A 14,565-nucleotide genomic window follows, 5' to 3' on the forward strand; every position below is an offset into this window, starting at 1 on the left:
ATAGATCTGTGCAAGTTAAAAAAAGAGAAGTCACTCTCCCACCTCATATCTCGGGGAAGATGGATGTGAAATTCTATTATGCAGATTTATATTGCTGGAAAAAAATCTCCTGAGAAAGGTAGCTGTCCTGCTAAATGTTGGCAACAGAATAACTTTTATGTTGCTGTTTGAACTGGCACAATCTGACCTGTCAAACTGTATCTTTGCCCAGTGTCACTGCAACAGCTGGCAGTTGAGATGTCAGCCAGTTTAGCGAGTTAAAACTTTGGCATCAGTCTTTAAAGCTCCTCTAATAAGAACTCTTAATAGGTAAAATAAGGTGATACAAAGGAGTTTCTAATGGTGATTTTTATTTTTACAGGCTATTTACTGTGTGATTCAGTCTTTTCAGTGTTTCCAGGCAGCTGTTTTCACTCTGTATTAGCCCCATTTTACTCTGTGGTTGGTGAAGACAAAAGCAAAGCTCTTTAGAAAAACACTTATTCACTCATGAATAACAAACTCAAAGGAATTATGAGAGTTCCCAATATGTAATTTGTGTGTTTTTTTCTTTCTTTCTTCTAACTCGCTCAGTTAAAGCTGATATAAAGAAGGTATTTGCAGGTTTTGCTAGAGCTACATATCCAACCTTAGCATTAACTAGGGATGGGAACCTTTCACATTTGAATCGATAGGGTACCAATATTCGGTACCGGTACACAACGGTACCTGTTTTCGGTACTTTTTCTGTGTATGTGTGGTAATTAAAGTTCAGACAGACTCTCCCATAGACGGTATCAACTCTCGCTGACGCACGCGATGCAAAGGTTCCTTCAAGTACTGAAATGTGGTACTGTTTGACTTCACATACTAAATCCGGTACCCATCCCTAGCATTAACAGTCGTCCCCTCCAAGCCAAGAATAAACTTTGCTAGTTCAGTATCAAACTGCTTCTATTAAAATGATCACGCTAACCAGCTAGGCCTTGGTCCATCTTGTCACTCTTTGATATCCACAAGTAGCTCCTTTAAAGTTCACCACCAACAAACAATTCACAGACTCAGAAACAGAACTCATCTGTTTGACCTGTTTGAGTGGGAACATGTGGCTCACACAAGTCCAACCTCACGTTTTAGAAAATAGCCTTCACTCTAACTAACTCATGGTTTTTGACTTCTCCATGAAGTGAGAGGCAACTCTCTGACATTGAAATGAGTTTTAAAATGTCGGGACCTTCACCTGAAACACAACACAACACACAGATGCAGAAGGAATACAGAGCAGCTTAATTATCAGTACACACACAGACACACACATGCACCTCTGTCCCTGTGTTTCTGCCCTGTGAGTCTGACGAGGGCTTCAAAGCCAGACGGGGCACGGCGGTCACGGCGCGGTCCCGTCGGAGCTTCCCTCTACAAAGAGACGCTCCAGATGCACATCAGGCAGCAACAACCTGCTGCCCTCCCACCCCGCCCTCCCCATCTGCACCCGCACTGTATCAGCTTGCGTTTAATAGAGCATTTGGTGGATTTACAGCCGCTCGCTAAGATGTCAAGATTTAGCAAGCGTCATCGAGCTCATACTTCAGACAGAAAAATCTTTTTTTTTTTACAGAGTTGGGGGGTGTTATTGGTTTTAAGTCTTAAATCAGCATAACTGAAACCAAACTTACACTATATGATGTCATGTTTTCACTCTCTTTTTGGCTCTTTCCCTCTGGCAATACTAAGTTAATAGTCCCTCAATACACATTTGTAACCATGAGTAGGTATTTGTAATGCTTAGATCCAAACAAAACATTTCCATGCCTTTATTTTCTAGGTGTTTTTACATTTCTTTTGCCAATTTCTGTCATTTGCAGAGGATCAAGGCTGCTACATTACTTTGTCTGCTGTTCCCTCCATCTCAGTCTCTGCCTGTCGGTAATTATAAGAAAGACAAAGTGAAAGTGTCTGTGTGGGCAGAGGAGAGGAAGGTCTCATTATCAGCTGCAGACCTACTTTTATTTTTTACAAACCTTTTTAAATAAACCTTTAAACAGCTTGTATGACAGGAAGTATGTGAGATGTCAAAGCTGAAATATTCCCCTACAGGGTTCATCTATGTGCTCTTTACTCAGGTATCTGCTCTCATCCCACCGGTTGGTTGGACACTGATCTGTCTGCTGTCCAACTACAGTATATACTGTACATCTGCTCTGTTTTTCCTTTTTGTTGTTGATATAACGGTCTCACAATGGTGACAGAACCTTTAAAGGTTTAAAGGCCGTTGAATATTGCAGCTGAAATGGTACTACAGCAGGAAAATGGCTTTTGTGAGCTGTGCTGAATGCTGCTCAGAGAGCTGTAGCTCTGGAAAGGAAGATAAATGGACAGATGCAGAGTTGATGTATAATTGAGCTGAAGGTAGAGTTATGTATGTGTGTGACTATGTGAACGCTCGTGGGCATGTACACTCATTATAGCCGTGGCCACCGTCGGTCAGTGCCACTGTGGCCTGTCAAATCCTTTTAGAGTGGGATTAACATTAATGTTTCATGGGAACACATTTGGAGATCTTAGTTTCGGGGGGGAGGGGTGGCAACATCAATAGCTGGTAATTGAGTGTATTGTGTTTAGTACATTATTTTTTAATGTAAAAAGCATGTATCTTGAATAGCCTGTTTTGCTGTTCAGTAAGTATACTAAAGCTAGTTTGAGAAACTAAAATCGCAGTTGTTTTCCAACTTTGTGGTGGCAGTTTATCTCCTGTTTCAATAGATAGTGGCCTGATGCAGAAAACTCTCTCCAGTTTTGTGCTTTTATGGTTTAATGTGAGTAAATCCATGGCTATCTCAGGAGCAGCTTAATGCCCATGGTCAACATTACAGTAGTGTTGTAAACATTTAGCCACATGTTCTTGGCTGCGTCTTGTACGTTAGAAAGAGGTTCGATGAGTCAATAACACCTTCAGGGCATTTGACCAGCATTTGTATTTTCATCCTGTGTGTTTCCATCCAACCAGCCTGCACTGATTATCTTAACTATCAGCTTTGTGCCGACAGTCAATCCACAACAACTCTCAGCACCAGGAAACTGTTACAGGCTGCTGGGAAAAACAAGACTAGTGGCCAGCCTCTTAAACATTTGTGCCTCTTTGTTATGGGCCGACTGATGAGTCATTTAATCCTCATCCGGTCACCCAGTGACAAAGTGTTGTTGGTTTTTTGGGGGGGTTTTGTTGTGGAAAATTTTCTTGTCACTTGTGTTTTTCACCTTTTTTTATGGCAGAAGAATTCAGTTTCCAACAGCGGTAACAACACTTTGATTGCACCAGAGCAGAAAAATGGGGTACTTGACATTAGCAACAAAAAAGGAGCAAGACAAACAGAAAATCAAAGGAAAAAGATGTCATAACAGCAATCACTCTGCTTGATTGCAAGTACCATGCAAAAAAACACGACAAGTGTCCCACCTTGGCGAGATTCAGACAGAATCTGAAAATCTTCCCTCGCAGATAAAAACGTAGCCATACAAGCTCCTGTCTGTAAACATGATGTGTAGCGGTGGCACCTGGAGGTGTATTTGTGTAAGTATTGACATACTGTAAATGGATGGCTGCTGGAGCAGAGGGAGCTCCAGGGAGGTTGTGTTTATGGCAGCAATAAAGAGATTTACAGTCTCTCATAACACACAAGTGAACCATCTCTAATGTGGCGTGAAGCTCTAAATAACTGCAGGAATGTGACAGGGTCACGTGCTTTATGAACACGGATTAAAGTGATTTTGTTGTACCTCCTGATTGTGTGCCTTTTAGTAGCATCATATTTGTGTGGCATTATTGCCCCGCTGTGGTGTCGTATAGGATGTGAGGCTGGATGTTGCGGTGTAAATGTGTAATGATGAGCTTTACTGTAATAACGTCCCATCTGTGTGTCCGTCCTCTTTCAGGGTGTCCACATTGTAAAAACGCTGTCCCCCACTTCACCACGGCGGCGGAGCTCTTCAAAGAAGACCGCAAGGTTTGTGCTGCAGTTGAATTCATACATTTACTATAAGCAACAATTGTGTGACTCAAGTTTCCTGTCATGGATTACTTGTCTGTGTTGAGCCCAGTGTAGATAATATACAGTTTAATTTCATTTCTGGCTGCTATGATTCACCTCAATCAAGACAAATAACAACAGGCACACTTTAATGACACTGTGGGATCACGGGTGTTGTTATCTTCACCACCACATCTGTCACTGCAGCTGCAGTCAGCTTCTCCAGGCTAAGATGCCTTCACTGTCAGTCGTTCAGGAAGTTTTTATCAGGAGCTGAATTATCTGCAGGAGACTTTTGACCTCCAGTATCCTAAAAATGTCAAATTAACTGCTTCTGGCACACGGAGCGCAACACTGACAAAATATATAACCTCATCTAGTTGTTGCGTATTATGACTTCATAGAGCACAAATCCTGGAAGAGGTGAGAAACTGCCAGCATTTGTTTCGATTGCTGACGACAGTTCTTTATTACCCTGGGCTGTATGTTTGGGTTTGTCGTCATGGTGCAGGATGAATTTAAGAGTGATCAGACGCTGCCCCGATGATGTTACAACATCTAAATTACCTAAAACCGTTGCACGGTACTGTTATTGTGTAGTTGACTCACTATCAAACTTCTCACATGTCTCTGCATGAGACGGGGAATCAGGCTTTGAAATCTGTATTCATAGAGCTTAATTGCACTGCATATTGTTATTCTTTGTTTACAATACGCTTAATATTAACGCTGTCATTTTTTAATCCTGCACCAGGCTTTCTTCGTTGTTTTTTTTCCCGACGGCTCAATAGATGTCTTATTTTTCATAAAAATAGATGATCTGAAATTAGCATGACAGCCTGCAGAGTGATTGTACTCCCATTTGTCATACTCAGACTGTCTAATAAGATCTTAGCAGCACAGCGACATCTTGAAAACTCTCAAACTTTAAAAACTTAAAACCGTCTCCGCCTCATCCCTGGTCTGTGTCTTCATCATGTGACAGCGAGGAATCTCACCATCTACCCAAAGCCAACACACTGTCCTCAATTCCTCGGCACACTAAGGTCTCGGGGGTTACTGGATGTTCATGAAGTCACAACAGGACACACACTCATCCTCACCCTCCATCATCTCTCCTCCCTCTCATTCCTTTTTCCCCGAGGACTTCTTCTGTCCCGACACCTCCCACTCCCGATCTTCCCTGTTAATACCCTCTGACTGCAGGACTCCATACTTCCAAACCTCCTTAACTGTGTGACTCATCCACACACACACACACAGTGAGATAAAAAAATAAATGTGGGCGCGTGTCTGGCGATACTGTGAGCTATAATTTATCATCTCAAAGTGACACTCACCTTTAAAAAAAAAAAAAGAAGACATCAAATCGTTGACTCATAGAGATGCTTCATGTTAAGTTCACATGTTCCAGTGGCGCTCAGGCAGCGTTGTTGTCTCATTAGTTTGGAATTTTTCAAAATCATTGTCAGATGGCTCCAAACAGTGACATGTCCTCAACATCTTAGTCATCTATTTTTCTGAGGCAATCCTCTGTAACGTCTCTCCATGGAATTAAAGTTCGGCAGATGAGCTGGAAATGTTTGTGTGTAAGTCTGAGTCCTGCCTGTCAGCTACAACTTTAGGAACTTGTTCACTCCTTTTGTTGATTTCCTTCATTTCACGCTGAGACACATCCTCATGACCTTCATTTATATAAGCTGGCAAATCAGAGGCAGGTTCTTGTTTACAGCGGTGGCCTGGTTTGACACCGGTTAGTCAGACAAACATAAGCTTTGATTTGTAGCAATGATTAACCAACATGGCAGAAATGAAACATTACTATCGACACCTTAAAATTACCTTTGCTTGAAGAGAAATGTTTTTAAACATCAAGTATCTAGTGGCCTCAACAGCTCAAGGATATTTGGCATCGCCTCACTGCTCAGCGGTATTTGGATCAGCATCCATATGGTAAAACCTCCACAAGCTGCGGAGCCTCGGGGACTCTCGTATACGCGAAGGTTACATAAAGGCAGAAGCTGAAGATTTCCTCACTATCATCATCCCTCAAGTGGCCACTGGAGGTGTGAAGTTGTGTTTGAACAAGACAGCTCTGAAAGTGTTTACTTGGCATTCCTCTCTATTTATAAAGCCGAGCCACAGCGTATAGTAGCAGGCCAGTGTTGATCAGAGTCTATTAGCTGCCCTTGCCTCATTTACCAAAGACAAACACGAGCTTAGCTCCGGCTTTGAAGACACAAACAATTAAAACTCCACATTCTGTGTTGGCTGACAGCAAGGGGAGCTGTGCAAAGGGTTTGTGTTTTTTCTTCTGTTTCCCAAATTCCAATCAATAATAGCAGCATTAAAGGTGCACATTGGTCAGAGCGATTATGAGTGTCTAACAGTTATCTATTGTATTCATACATGCTGCAGTGCACACTTAACTAATTACTGGAACATTCAGGGAAATGAATGACTGAGGCCTCTGTTAATCTGGTGTAGAGTAGAGTTTCAACTTTAGAGCATGGCCGCTTGGCGCTTTCCCCCAGTGGAGCTGGGTGAGAGTGTCCATGTCCAAGAATCTGTCGGCTGAGCTGGCTAACTTCCTGCTGGCTTCTCAAACACAACTATGATAAAATGAAAAATAAAAGAAAATATGTGCAATTTACATTTTACTTTTCCAATTATTATGTCTGGAGCCTGTGCGTTATGCGATGTATGTAGAAGTTGTGGCGACCAGTTTTGGCCACTATGTAAACTATGGATGGGGGGAAAAATCTATACAGAATAGTATCACCATATTTTATAATAATAATAATAACTTTTATTTATATAGCACCTTTCAAAAACAAGTTACAAGGTGCTGTACAACAGAAATAAAACAGGTCAAATACAATTTCCTGACAACAACATAATAGAACCAACAAGAGAAATAAAATTGGACTTTAAAATTTAAAATCACCCACCCACAACAAAGTAATCATACAACAATAATAAAACAAATTTTATCGATATACTGTACATACGCCAAGTATCGATCTGAACAGACTAGTTAATCTTATGAGAAAAAACAGATGTTAAAGTTTTCATTTGGAGACAGTCAGATAGTTAGAGTCATTTGCAGTTGAAAAAAATCTAATAAACCGCAATATCGCAGCATATTGAAATATTTTTAATAGCACAATAATATCGTATCGAGACACAAGTATTGCGATGATGTCGTATCACAGGGCCTCTGGTAATTCCCTAATGTAAACTACTTTACAGCTCAGTACTGTGGGCAGTGGTTGTACCAATGGTGTCCCACTGTTCCACCAGTCAACAAGGATATAAGTAAAGCTGGAATTGTAATACTTTGTAAAAATTGTCTTTTAATAAGAAGTAAATGTTCTTGATATGAGTGTTGGTGAGAATCACTGTGGTTTGATTACCGCTCTGCTCTTCTGTGCGACGCTGATGGATCGAGGCCAAGTGGACTGGTAATATGCAGCTCCTCAGAAATGTTTCCGGTGGATTGGATTGGTGATGTGTGGTCCTGTGTCACTGTGAAGATGGATCAATAATGGAAAACGGCTGCAGACTTTGAAGAACAACGTCTCTACGACTTCATTTTGTTCTGTCAATTCACAGCAGCTCCAATTGATTACCCGGGGACGAGCAGTCGGATGGATCTGTAGTTACATTATGTCCCCTGTTGCTACTTAAAGCACTCTGTGTATTTCAAACTGTCGTAACTTGGAGAATGTCGAATATTAAAAGACTTTCCCTGTTGCAGCCTGCACTGTACTGTATCTTTTCGTGAACTAAGAATAGATCGATTTTAAGCAGGATTGTGTCAGATTGTGTCAGGTTTTTGTTGACTATTAATTTGCTTATTCAAAGGTTGAAACACATCAGTTCAGCTGATTAAACACAGCTTGCAGCATGTGTGTGAAATCCTCTTGTTGTGGGGGCACATAGAGTTTAAGACACTTGGTTAACAGACCATAGAAGATTATCCCTTTATAGGCTCTGGGTTGCCCACTGGTGTGTAGTAGACTCAAGTCTCTGCTCCCTCTGTCTGTGCTGCTGATGCAGGCGAAGTGCACTCATCTAACAGTATGTTGGTGCTTATGCAGATCCTCAACATTTGAGTATTTGTATTTTGCATAGCGGGGGGGAAAAAATCCAGTGGCACTTGTATTTTGTAATTAGGACAAGAAGTTTCTGAGAGTGGCTCGACGGTGAAGCATGCAGGGGAAAGTGTCTGAGGCGTTTTCCTTCCGCAGCAGATCTGTCATTTCCGCATTCGGCTCAAGCAGACAGATGGACGGCGAGCGATTATTTGATGTTGACAAGTTCAATGTGCGGCGTTCAGCACCCTGAGAGAGGGTGACATTTCAGCTGTCCAAAAGGACACGCTGAGTGAGCCATGTATCAGTGAGGCGGCATTTACGCCTCATTGGGTGGCTTGTCACTAATCGATGCAACAGCTTCGCAACATAAATCTCCCTTGTTGTTTTTATGTAGGAGTGACTGTTGTGGGATCTTTTTTTTTTATTCTCTCTCTCTACCTCCCACTCCAAACGTTTTGGCTGAAGAGCGATACATCAGTCATTTGTTGTAACCTGGAAAGAGAGTAGTGGTCTAGATCTGCATGAGCCCGGTCAGGGCCAGCAGCTAAATACACCTGAGCTCTTGTTGTAAATACCAATTTTAAGTGGATAAATATTGAGTCCTCTATTAAATCCTCTTGTAATACCCTTGTGTGTACTTTTTTATAGTATTATTGATCTACAATTATAATAAAGTTTATTTGCCCTAAAAAATATAGAGAGTGCTTCAGAGACGCAGAAATAATAAGTAATTGAACAGGAACAATAAAAAATGTTGGATGCGAATTACAATCATTTTTATAGAACAATAAAACAGGGACATCTAATGATAGAACAGGAGCCAAATCTTAAATAAACTTGCTTTCAAAAAGGTTTAAGAGGTAAAAAGATGCTGCAGATGGTGTCAGCTTTTATATTCACTGGCAAGACAAATGAGAAGTCACATTAAACCTCATCAAGGTTAGACTCGTTTTTACTATCAGATTAAATAACTAACTATTTTTAACACCAGGAAATGGTGTTAAAAAAGTTTTCACTGAGTAACCTTTTCTCAGACATGGATTAAAGAAGTCTTTGTAGGTAGTTTTAGTACAGTGCATCCTGTTAACATGTAAGACGTGTTTGAAACGAGTTCCTTTGATGCCTTGGAATTCTATCCATTACATTAGGTTAATAATAAGGTCGATAAATCCCTCACTCTCTGTTCCTCTTCAGATTGTGTACGCCGCCGTGGACTGTACGAAAGGACAGAACCACGACCTCTGTAAGCAGGAAGGGGTGGAGGGCTACCCGACTTTCAACTACTACAACTACGGCAAGTTTGTGGAAAGATACAGCGGAGATCGTGGGGTAAGTTGTAGCCGTCTGCATCTCTGACCTGCAGCCTCAGAGACCACATGCACTCACAGCCTGAATCTTAAACTAGTTATTGCTGTTTCTTTTTCCTGTGTTAAAAATGATCTCTCATGTGTTTGCTTCTCATTTTCACACTTTGGTCTAATCCCCTTTCTTTCTTTTTCCCTCACCACACTACAAACAAAGGGGTAGCCTATGACATATATCACAGAATACACTGGATTCACCAGAAAGAGATGCATTAATTCACCATATATAAGGATTTTGAGATTGTTACAATTGCCATCGTTACATTGTTATTGCTGATTTGCAAGATATTATTGTACTGTATAGTGGTGGTATCTCATGTTGTAGGGAAATATTCCCATCCCTTGTCACTCTGCTGCCAGGAGGAAGGGTTGAATGAGAAATGGGATGGAGCCTTAGACTTTTTACTTTTGTCGACCAAATCACCACAAATTGACAGAAATATTAAATTAAGTGAAGTATTAATGGCAAAATGTATTTATAGATTGTTCAAAATTGTTCATGCACACAACACAACACTCATTATTTGAGAATGTTTGCAAAGAATAATACAGGTAGATGTTGATTTTTTGGATTCATCTAAACAGATTGACCTTGAACTTCACAACATTTAGATTCTGTCTTTGTATTTTTTTTTTTTTTTGTATCTAAATCCTGTCAGGTCAAGTTGAAATAACGTTGAGTGACAGGACTTTAGATTTATATGGAATCAGAAAAGGTCATTTCACAACTAATAATCTGCTTCGAGTTGTGAAACGATCACTTAGTGACTCACCAACTGTCCCCTCTCTCCACAGGAGGCCGGCTTCATAGGATTCATGCGCAGCCTACGAGGACGTGACCAGGAGAAGGTGGTCAAGAGGAAGGAGGAGCTCTGAGGGCCTGTGTGCGGGGAGGGAGGGAGGGAGGAGGAGGAGGGGGTGGGAAGTGGGATTTGGGGGGAGGGGGAGGGTGTTGCACTGCACAGTTTTGTCATTGCACTGTGACCCTTGACCCTGGCAAGGGCCCTATCCGCACTGACGTGGGAGACTTGATGACCTCAACGAAAGGCTATTTTTTATACCGTGGTGATCACGTTTGTAATAATACCAACAGAGTACCTACAGTCAGACCGACCACTTGAGACTTCTGTTTTTTTTCATGGATATTCTGACGGGCAGAAAAGACACAGACAAAAAAAAAAGTGATTTCATTTTTCTTTTTTCTTTTCTTTTTCTTTTTTTTTTGCCCAAACACTGTGACTGCATATGTGAAAAAGCTACACCCTATACAGTATCTATGCAATACTGACCCCTGCTTAGCCCTGTGGGGGTATTTGTGACAAACTGACTGACCCATAGCGGAGAGTGGTGGTCATCATCAGTAGTTAAAGGTGGAGGCCACACTGTCCGTCACTTTACAGGGGGTCCTAATCAAGTCACATCGTCCTCTGCTCTGCCTCTAGAAGACACACACATGCTGATTACTGTCATACACTTGTTTTTAATATTTTTTTTGTTGTACAGGATCTTCACGTCTCGAGTTCACAGCCATCCATGCAGAATATTGCTTTGTTATCCTCACAGATCAGCTGGGGGAGATAAGTGTGTTTAACACAAACGGCCCCAAAGCTGCGAGACGAGCTACTGTATGGTAATCATGTACTGTAGCGACGTGAGGAAGGTGATATCATGAACAAAGGGTCAATGTTGTGTGTTTGGTTCAGAGCTTTCATGATTACTTTTGCTTTTAGATATAATTTCCTCTTTTTCTTTTCTTTTTTTTTCTTGCTCAAATTTGTGGCCTTACAGATATTAAAAAGAGAAAAGTTGCTGGAATTGCAGAAATGTGAAATGATAAGTGGAGGGTAATCAGAGGCCCGGTGCCGTAGCAGTTCCCTCAGATAAGTGATGGAGCAGCGTACATGAAAAGAGAAGGAAAAAAACATGAAATGCCAAATATTACAGCGCATTGCCCTTGATATTTTCATGCTTTGTACAAATATTGACAACACTCACAGCTGTTGTGACATTTCACCCCTTCTTCTTCCTGCTCTGTTGTTCACTGGGATTTCATCACACTCATTTACACAAACATGGGAGAGGCTCATCTATATTGCATGTTGATCATAAAAACGTACAAAACATAAATCTTCCCTCCTTCCGTTGTAGTAATCACCTAGCAGCCTGCACTCATGCATCGTTCGGGGGAGATGTTGGAATAATTCAGACCTCTGGTTTACACTTTGGGCATTCAGGGTTTTGTTGTTTTTTTTAAGTTTACAGTCTGTTTTATAGCCACATATTTCCACCACTCTCTGCTAAAAAAAATTAAAAAAAATACAACACCAAGCAACCAAAAGCAAAGTGGCAGCACTTAGGCCAGTTTTGCCCTAATCTCCATCTGCATGTGTGCCAACGCCTCGGCCTCAGTCAGACTGGACACAGCTCTCCCGTGCCCTCCATCACATTCAAAGGGATGACTTCACACTTACATCCAAGACATAATTAAGCATTAAATGAGTGAAGTCTCCAGACTCTCTTCCCGCATAACATCATCATCGATTCACAGACATCGTTATTACCACTGTGGCTATTTTTTTTTCTTTTTTATGCTCTGTGTTTTCAGCTCCCACACTTCGGTCGCCATAAATATTTAAAGGCTTATCTGTAGCTGAACTTGTTATTCAAGACTTTGGTTTCTTTCATCATGAATACGGTTCTCAGGGATAGCGAAACACAATTAAAGGGAACTAGTTTGTTTGTAATTTTGCATTCCAGCTGAATCATTTTGAGCCCCAAGGTCACCAAAATGAAATGTTATTTGTATCCCAATAAGTAAAATATTGACTTGTCCTTTTTCTGTGCTATATCGGAATATCACGTATTGAATAAGACGTTATGTCAGTTGATGTTACTGAACCATTTCTTGTCAGATGCATAAACCTTGTCATTCTTAGTGGATTTATTCCAAGTAAAACTGTCTGAAATGTTCTGGCTGGCACCAAACACTTGTATGTGTTCAATGTTCAGTGTGACTCATGATATGCAAAATAATTTTAAAAACGAGTTCTTTATACAGTTTGATGTTGGCATATCACCGTAATTAGGTGTTCATTCCCCTTCACAAAGGGGGGGGAAATAATTACCTTTGATTACTACGTCTGTTTGTTTTCTTTAGAAACCTCCACAGTGACATGTCATGTTTGTTGAATAATAGAAAGACCACCTCTGTCTTATCCCAAAGGAATCCATGTTGTGTGGGGAATCGTCACACTCAAAGCCAAGAAGTCATTGTTGCCTTTGTTGATTTTTTCTGTGCCCAGCCATATGTACAGTTTTGCCCATTGCAGTACGGACCTTGCGAGATCAAAAAATAAATAAAGTCAAACATTTCCAGAACATTTTTCACTTGTTTTATACCTTGTGGCTTGTGTACACACCTGGTTCTACTAAACAGGACTGTTATTAAAAAATAAACCTCATGTTGTGTTGTAGAATACTTTAAACCATAAACTCACAAAAAAAAAACATTTACTGAGGAAAGAAATGGACTGAGGAGTAGGAGAATCTTCCAATAGACATTTATTCACCTTATGTGACCCCGCCTACTTCACCCGCTTCAAGGATTGTTCTACATAGCACTGTCACTAAACGCTGTCTAACACAGTCCTAAGTAGGGATGGGCATTTCAAGAAAAAGCACTATCCAATAATGACCGGGAACAATTTGGCAATTTGACCATTTCTCATGACAGAGGTAACATTAAAGTCTCCTCTCCTGGCATACGTGAATATTCTCTTGTACCGCTTCTCATCTGTAGTAATCTTTCCATGTTTCTCCCTTTTCTGCTCCAGTAAAAACAAGGAGACATTTGCATTTTTTCAGAAAAGACAGTATTCTCATAAACGATTCAATTTTCTAAAATTATTTATGACTATTTGAATATGCGAAAATTCATGCCCATCCTTAATACTCAGCAGAAGTTGAGACAATTAGAAGTGACATCCAGGTTACCACAGAACATGAGGTGAATACAGTCGGACGGGCTTTTGTACAAAGTGGAGTTGCCCCCTGATGTTCATTAGGTACAACTTAAGGCTCTCCTCTATTTCTAAGGGTTCTAATCAGGCTGTATGCAGATGACACCACTTTTAGCCTTGTTAATCAATTAAGGAACTGGTCCCAACCTTTTCAAATTAAAGGCCCACTTGAAAATCTGTAAAATGGTCGGAGCCCAGATCCAAATCTGTAACAATACAGAAATCAAATAAGACTAGTTTGCAAACAGCTATTTTGTAGGCTGCTAAAACCTTTAGAAAAATTGTTTCACCGAAATTGTGTGTTTTGTTTGCAAATAACCTGACAGCCCACGTGCAAATGACTTTGCAGCCCAGCCCATGAGTTGGTTTGTGAGAAAACCACTGAATTACTGAAACTCAACAGCAATAGGATGGGATTTTTGTGGTTATTAATCAACACGTGGAGGGTGAAAAAACGGTCATAATGTGTAATAACACCTGTTACTGCCTTGTGTTGTCATCAGAGAGACTCCTACTGTGGTGAGAGTCAGAAAACACTGTAACTTCACTGTTTACTGTCTGTTACCTTCCACACAGATTATCATGCTCACTGACACGGCACTGAATGTGAGAGCCATGTTACAGCAGCACCAGAACGACCAGGCTTCTGTGTTGGCACAATGGAATAAATAGAAGTTGACCTTGTGGGGCGGCTCGGATGACGGGCAGTCCTGGTGAAAGCAGTTTTTGTGCTTGTTTGTTTTGACATTTCTCTCAGTTGTGCATCTCTGAAAGGAAACAAATGGACCATGAGCAGCACTCAGCAGATCTGACACTGATGGTTTTATTATGAGAAATGGCTGGAAAATGGCACCAGCCCTAAAAGTGACCCCACTCATACTGACGTTGGTGAGAGCGAGCTGTCATCACGCAACCTGCTGTCTGAATTTTTGTTTTTCAAAGAGGACGAGCATGTCAAATACTTTCAGAAAGAAACATATATATATATATTGTGGTGAGGTCCTCAGAGGTGAAGTCAGGTCTTCACAGCGTCAACCTCGAGGCTCGGTCTGAGCCGAGGAGTGACTTTGAGACT

At 41.0% G+C, this 14,565-nt stretch overlaps 1 protein-coding gene across 1 annotated transcript in view; it reads left to right on the forward strand.

Annotated features, from left to right (window-relative positions):
- Nucleotides 1-12,849, forward strand: part of pdia5 (protein disulfide isomerase family A, member 5) — a 57,924-nt gene extending 45,075 nt beyond the window's left edge. The window contains exons 15-17 of the mRNA XM_085766401.1: nucleotides 3,913-3,983; nucleotides 9,302-9,436; nucleotides 10,267-12,849. Coding sequence (XP_085622527.1) covers nucleotides 3,913-3,983; nucleotides 9,302-9,436; nucleotides 10,267-10,347 — 287 coding nt within the window. The 3' untranslated portion in view covers nucleotides 10,348-12,849. The remainder of the gene's footprint in view (nucleotides 1-3,912; nucleotides 3,984-9,301; nucleotides 9,437-10,266) is intronic.
- The last annotated feature ends 1,716 nt before the right edge of the window (nucleotides 12,850-14,565 follow it).

The sequence above is a fragment of the Trachurus japonicus genome, chromosome 21 (genome assembly GCF_045865225.1).
Source record: "Trachurus japonicus isolate A0001 chromosome 21, Traja_1.0".
Lineage (NCBI taxonomy): Eukaryota > Metazoa > Chordata > Actinopteri > Carangiformes > Carangidae > Trachurus > Trachurus japonicus.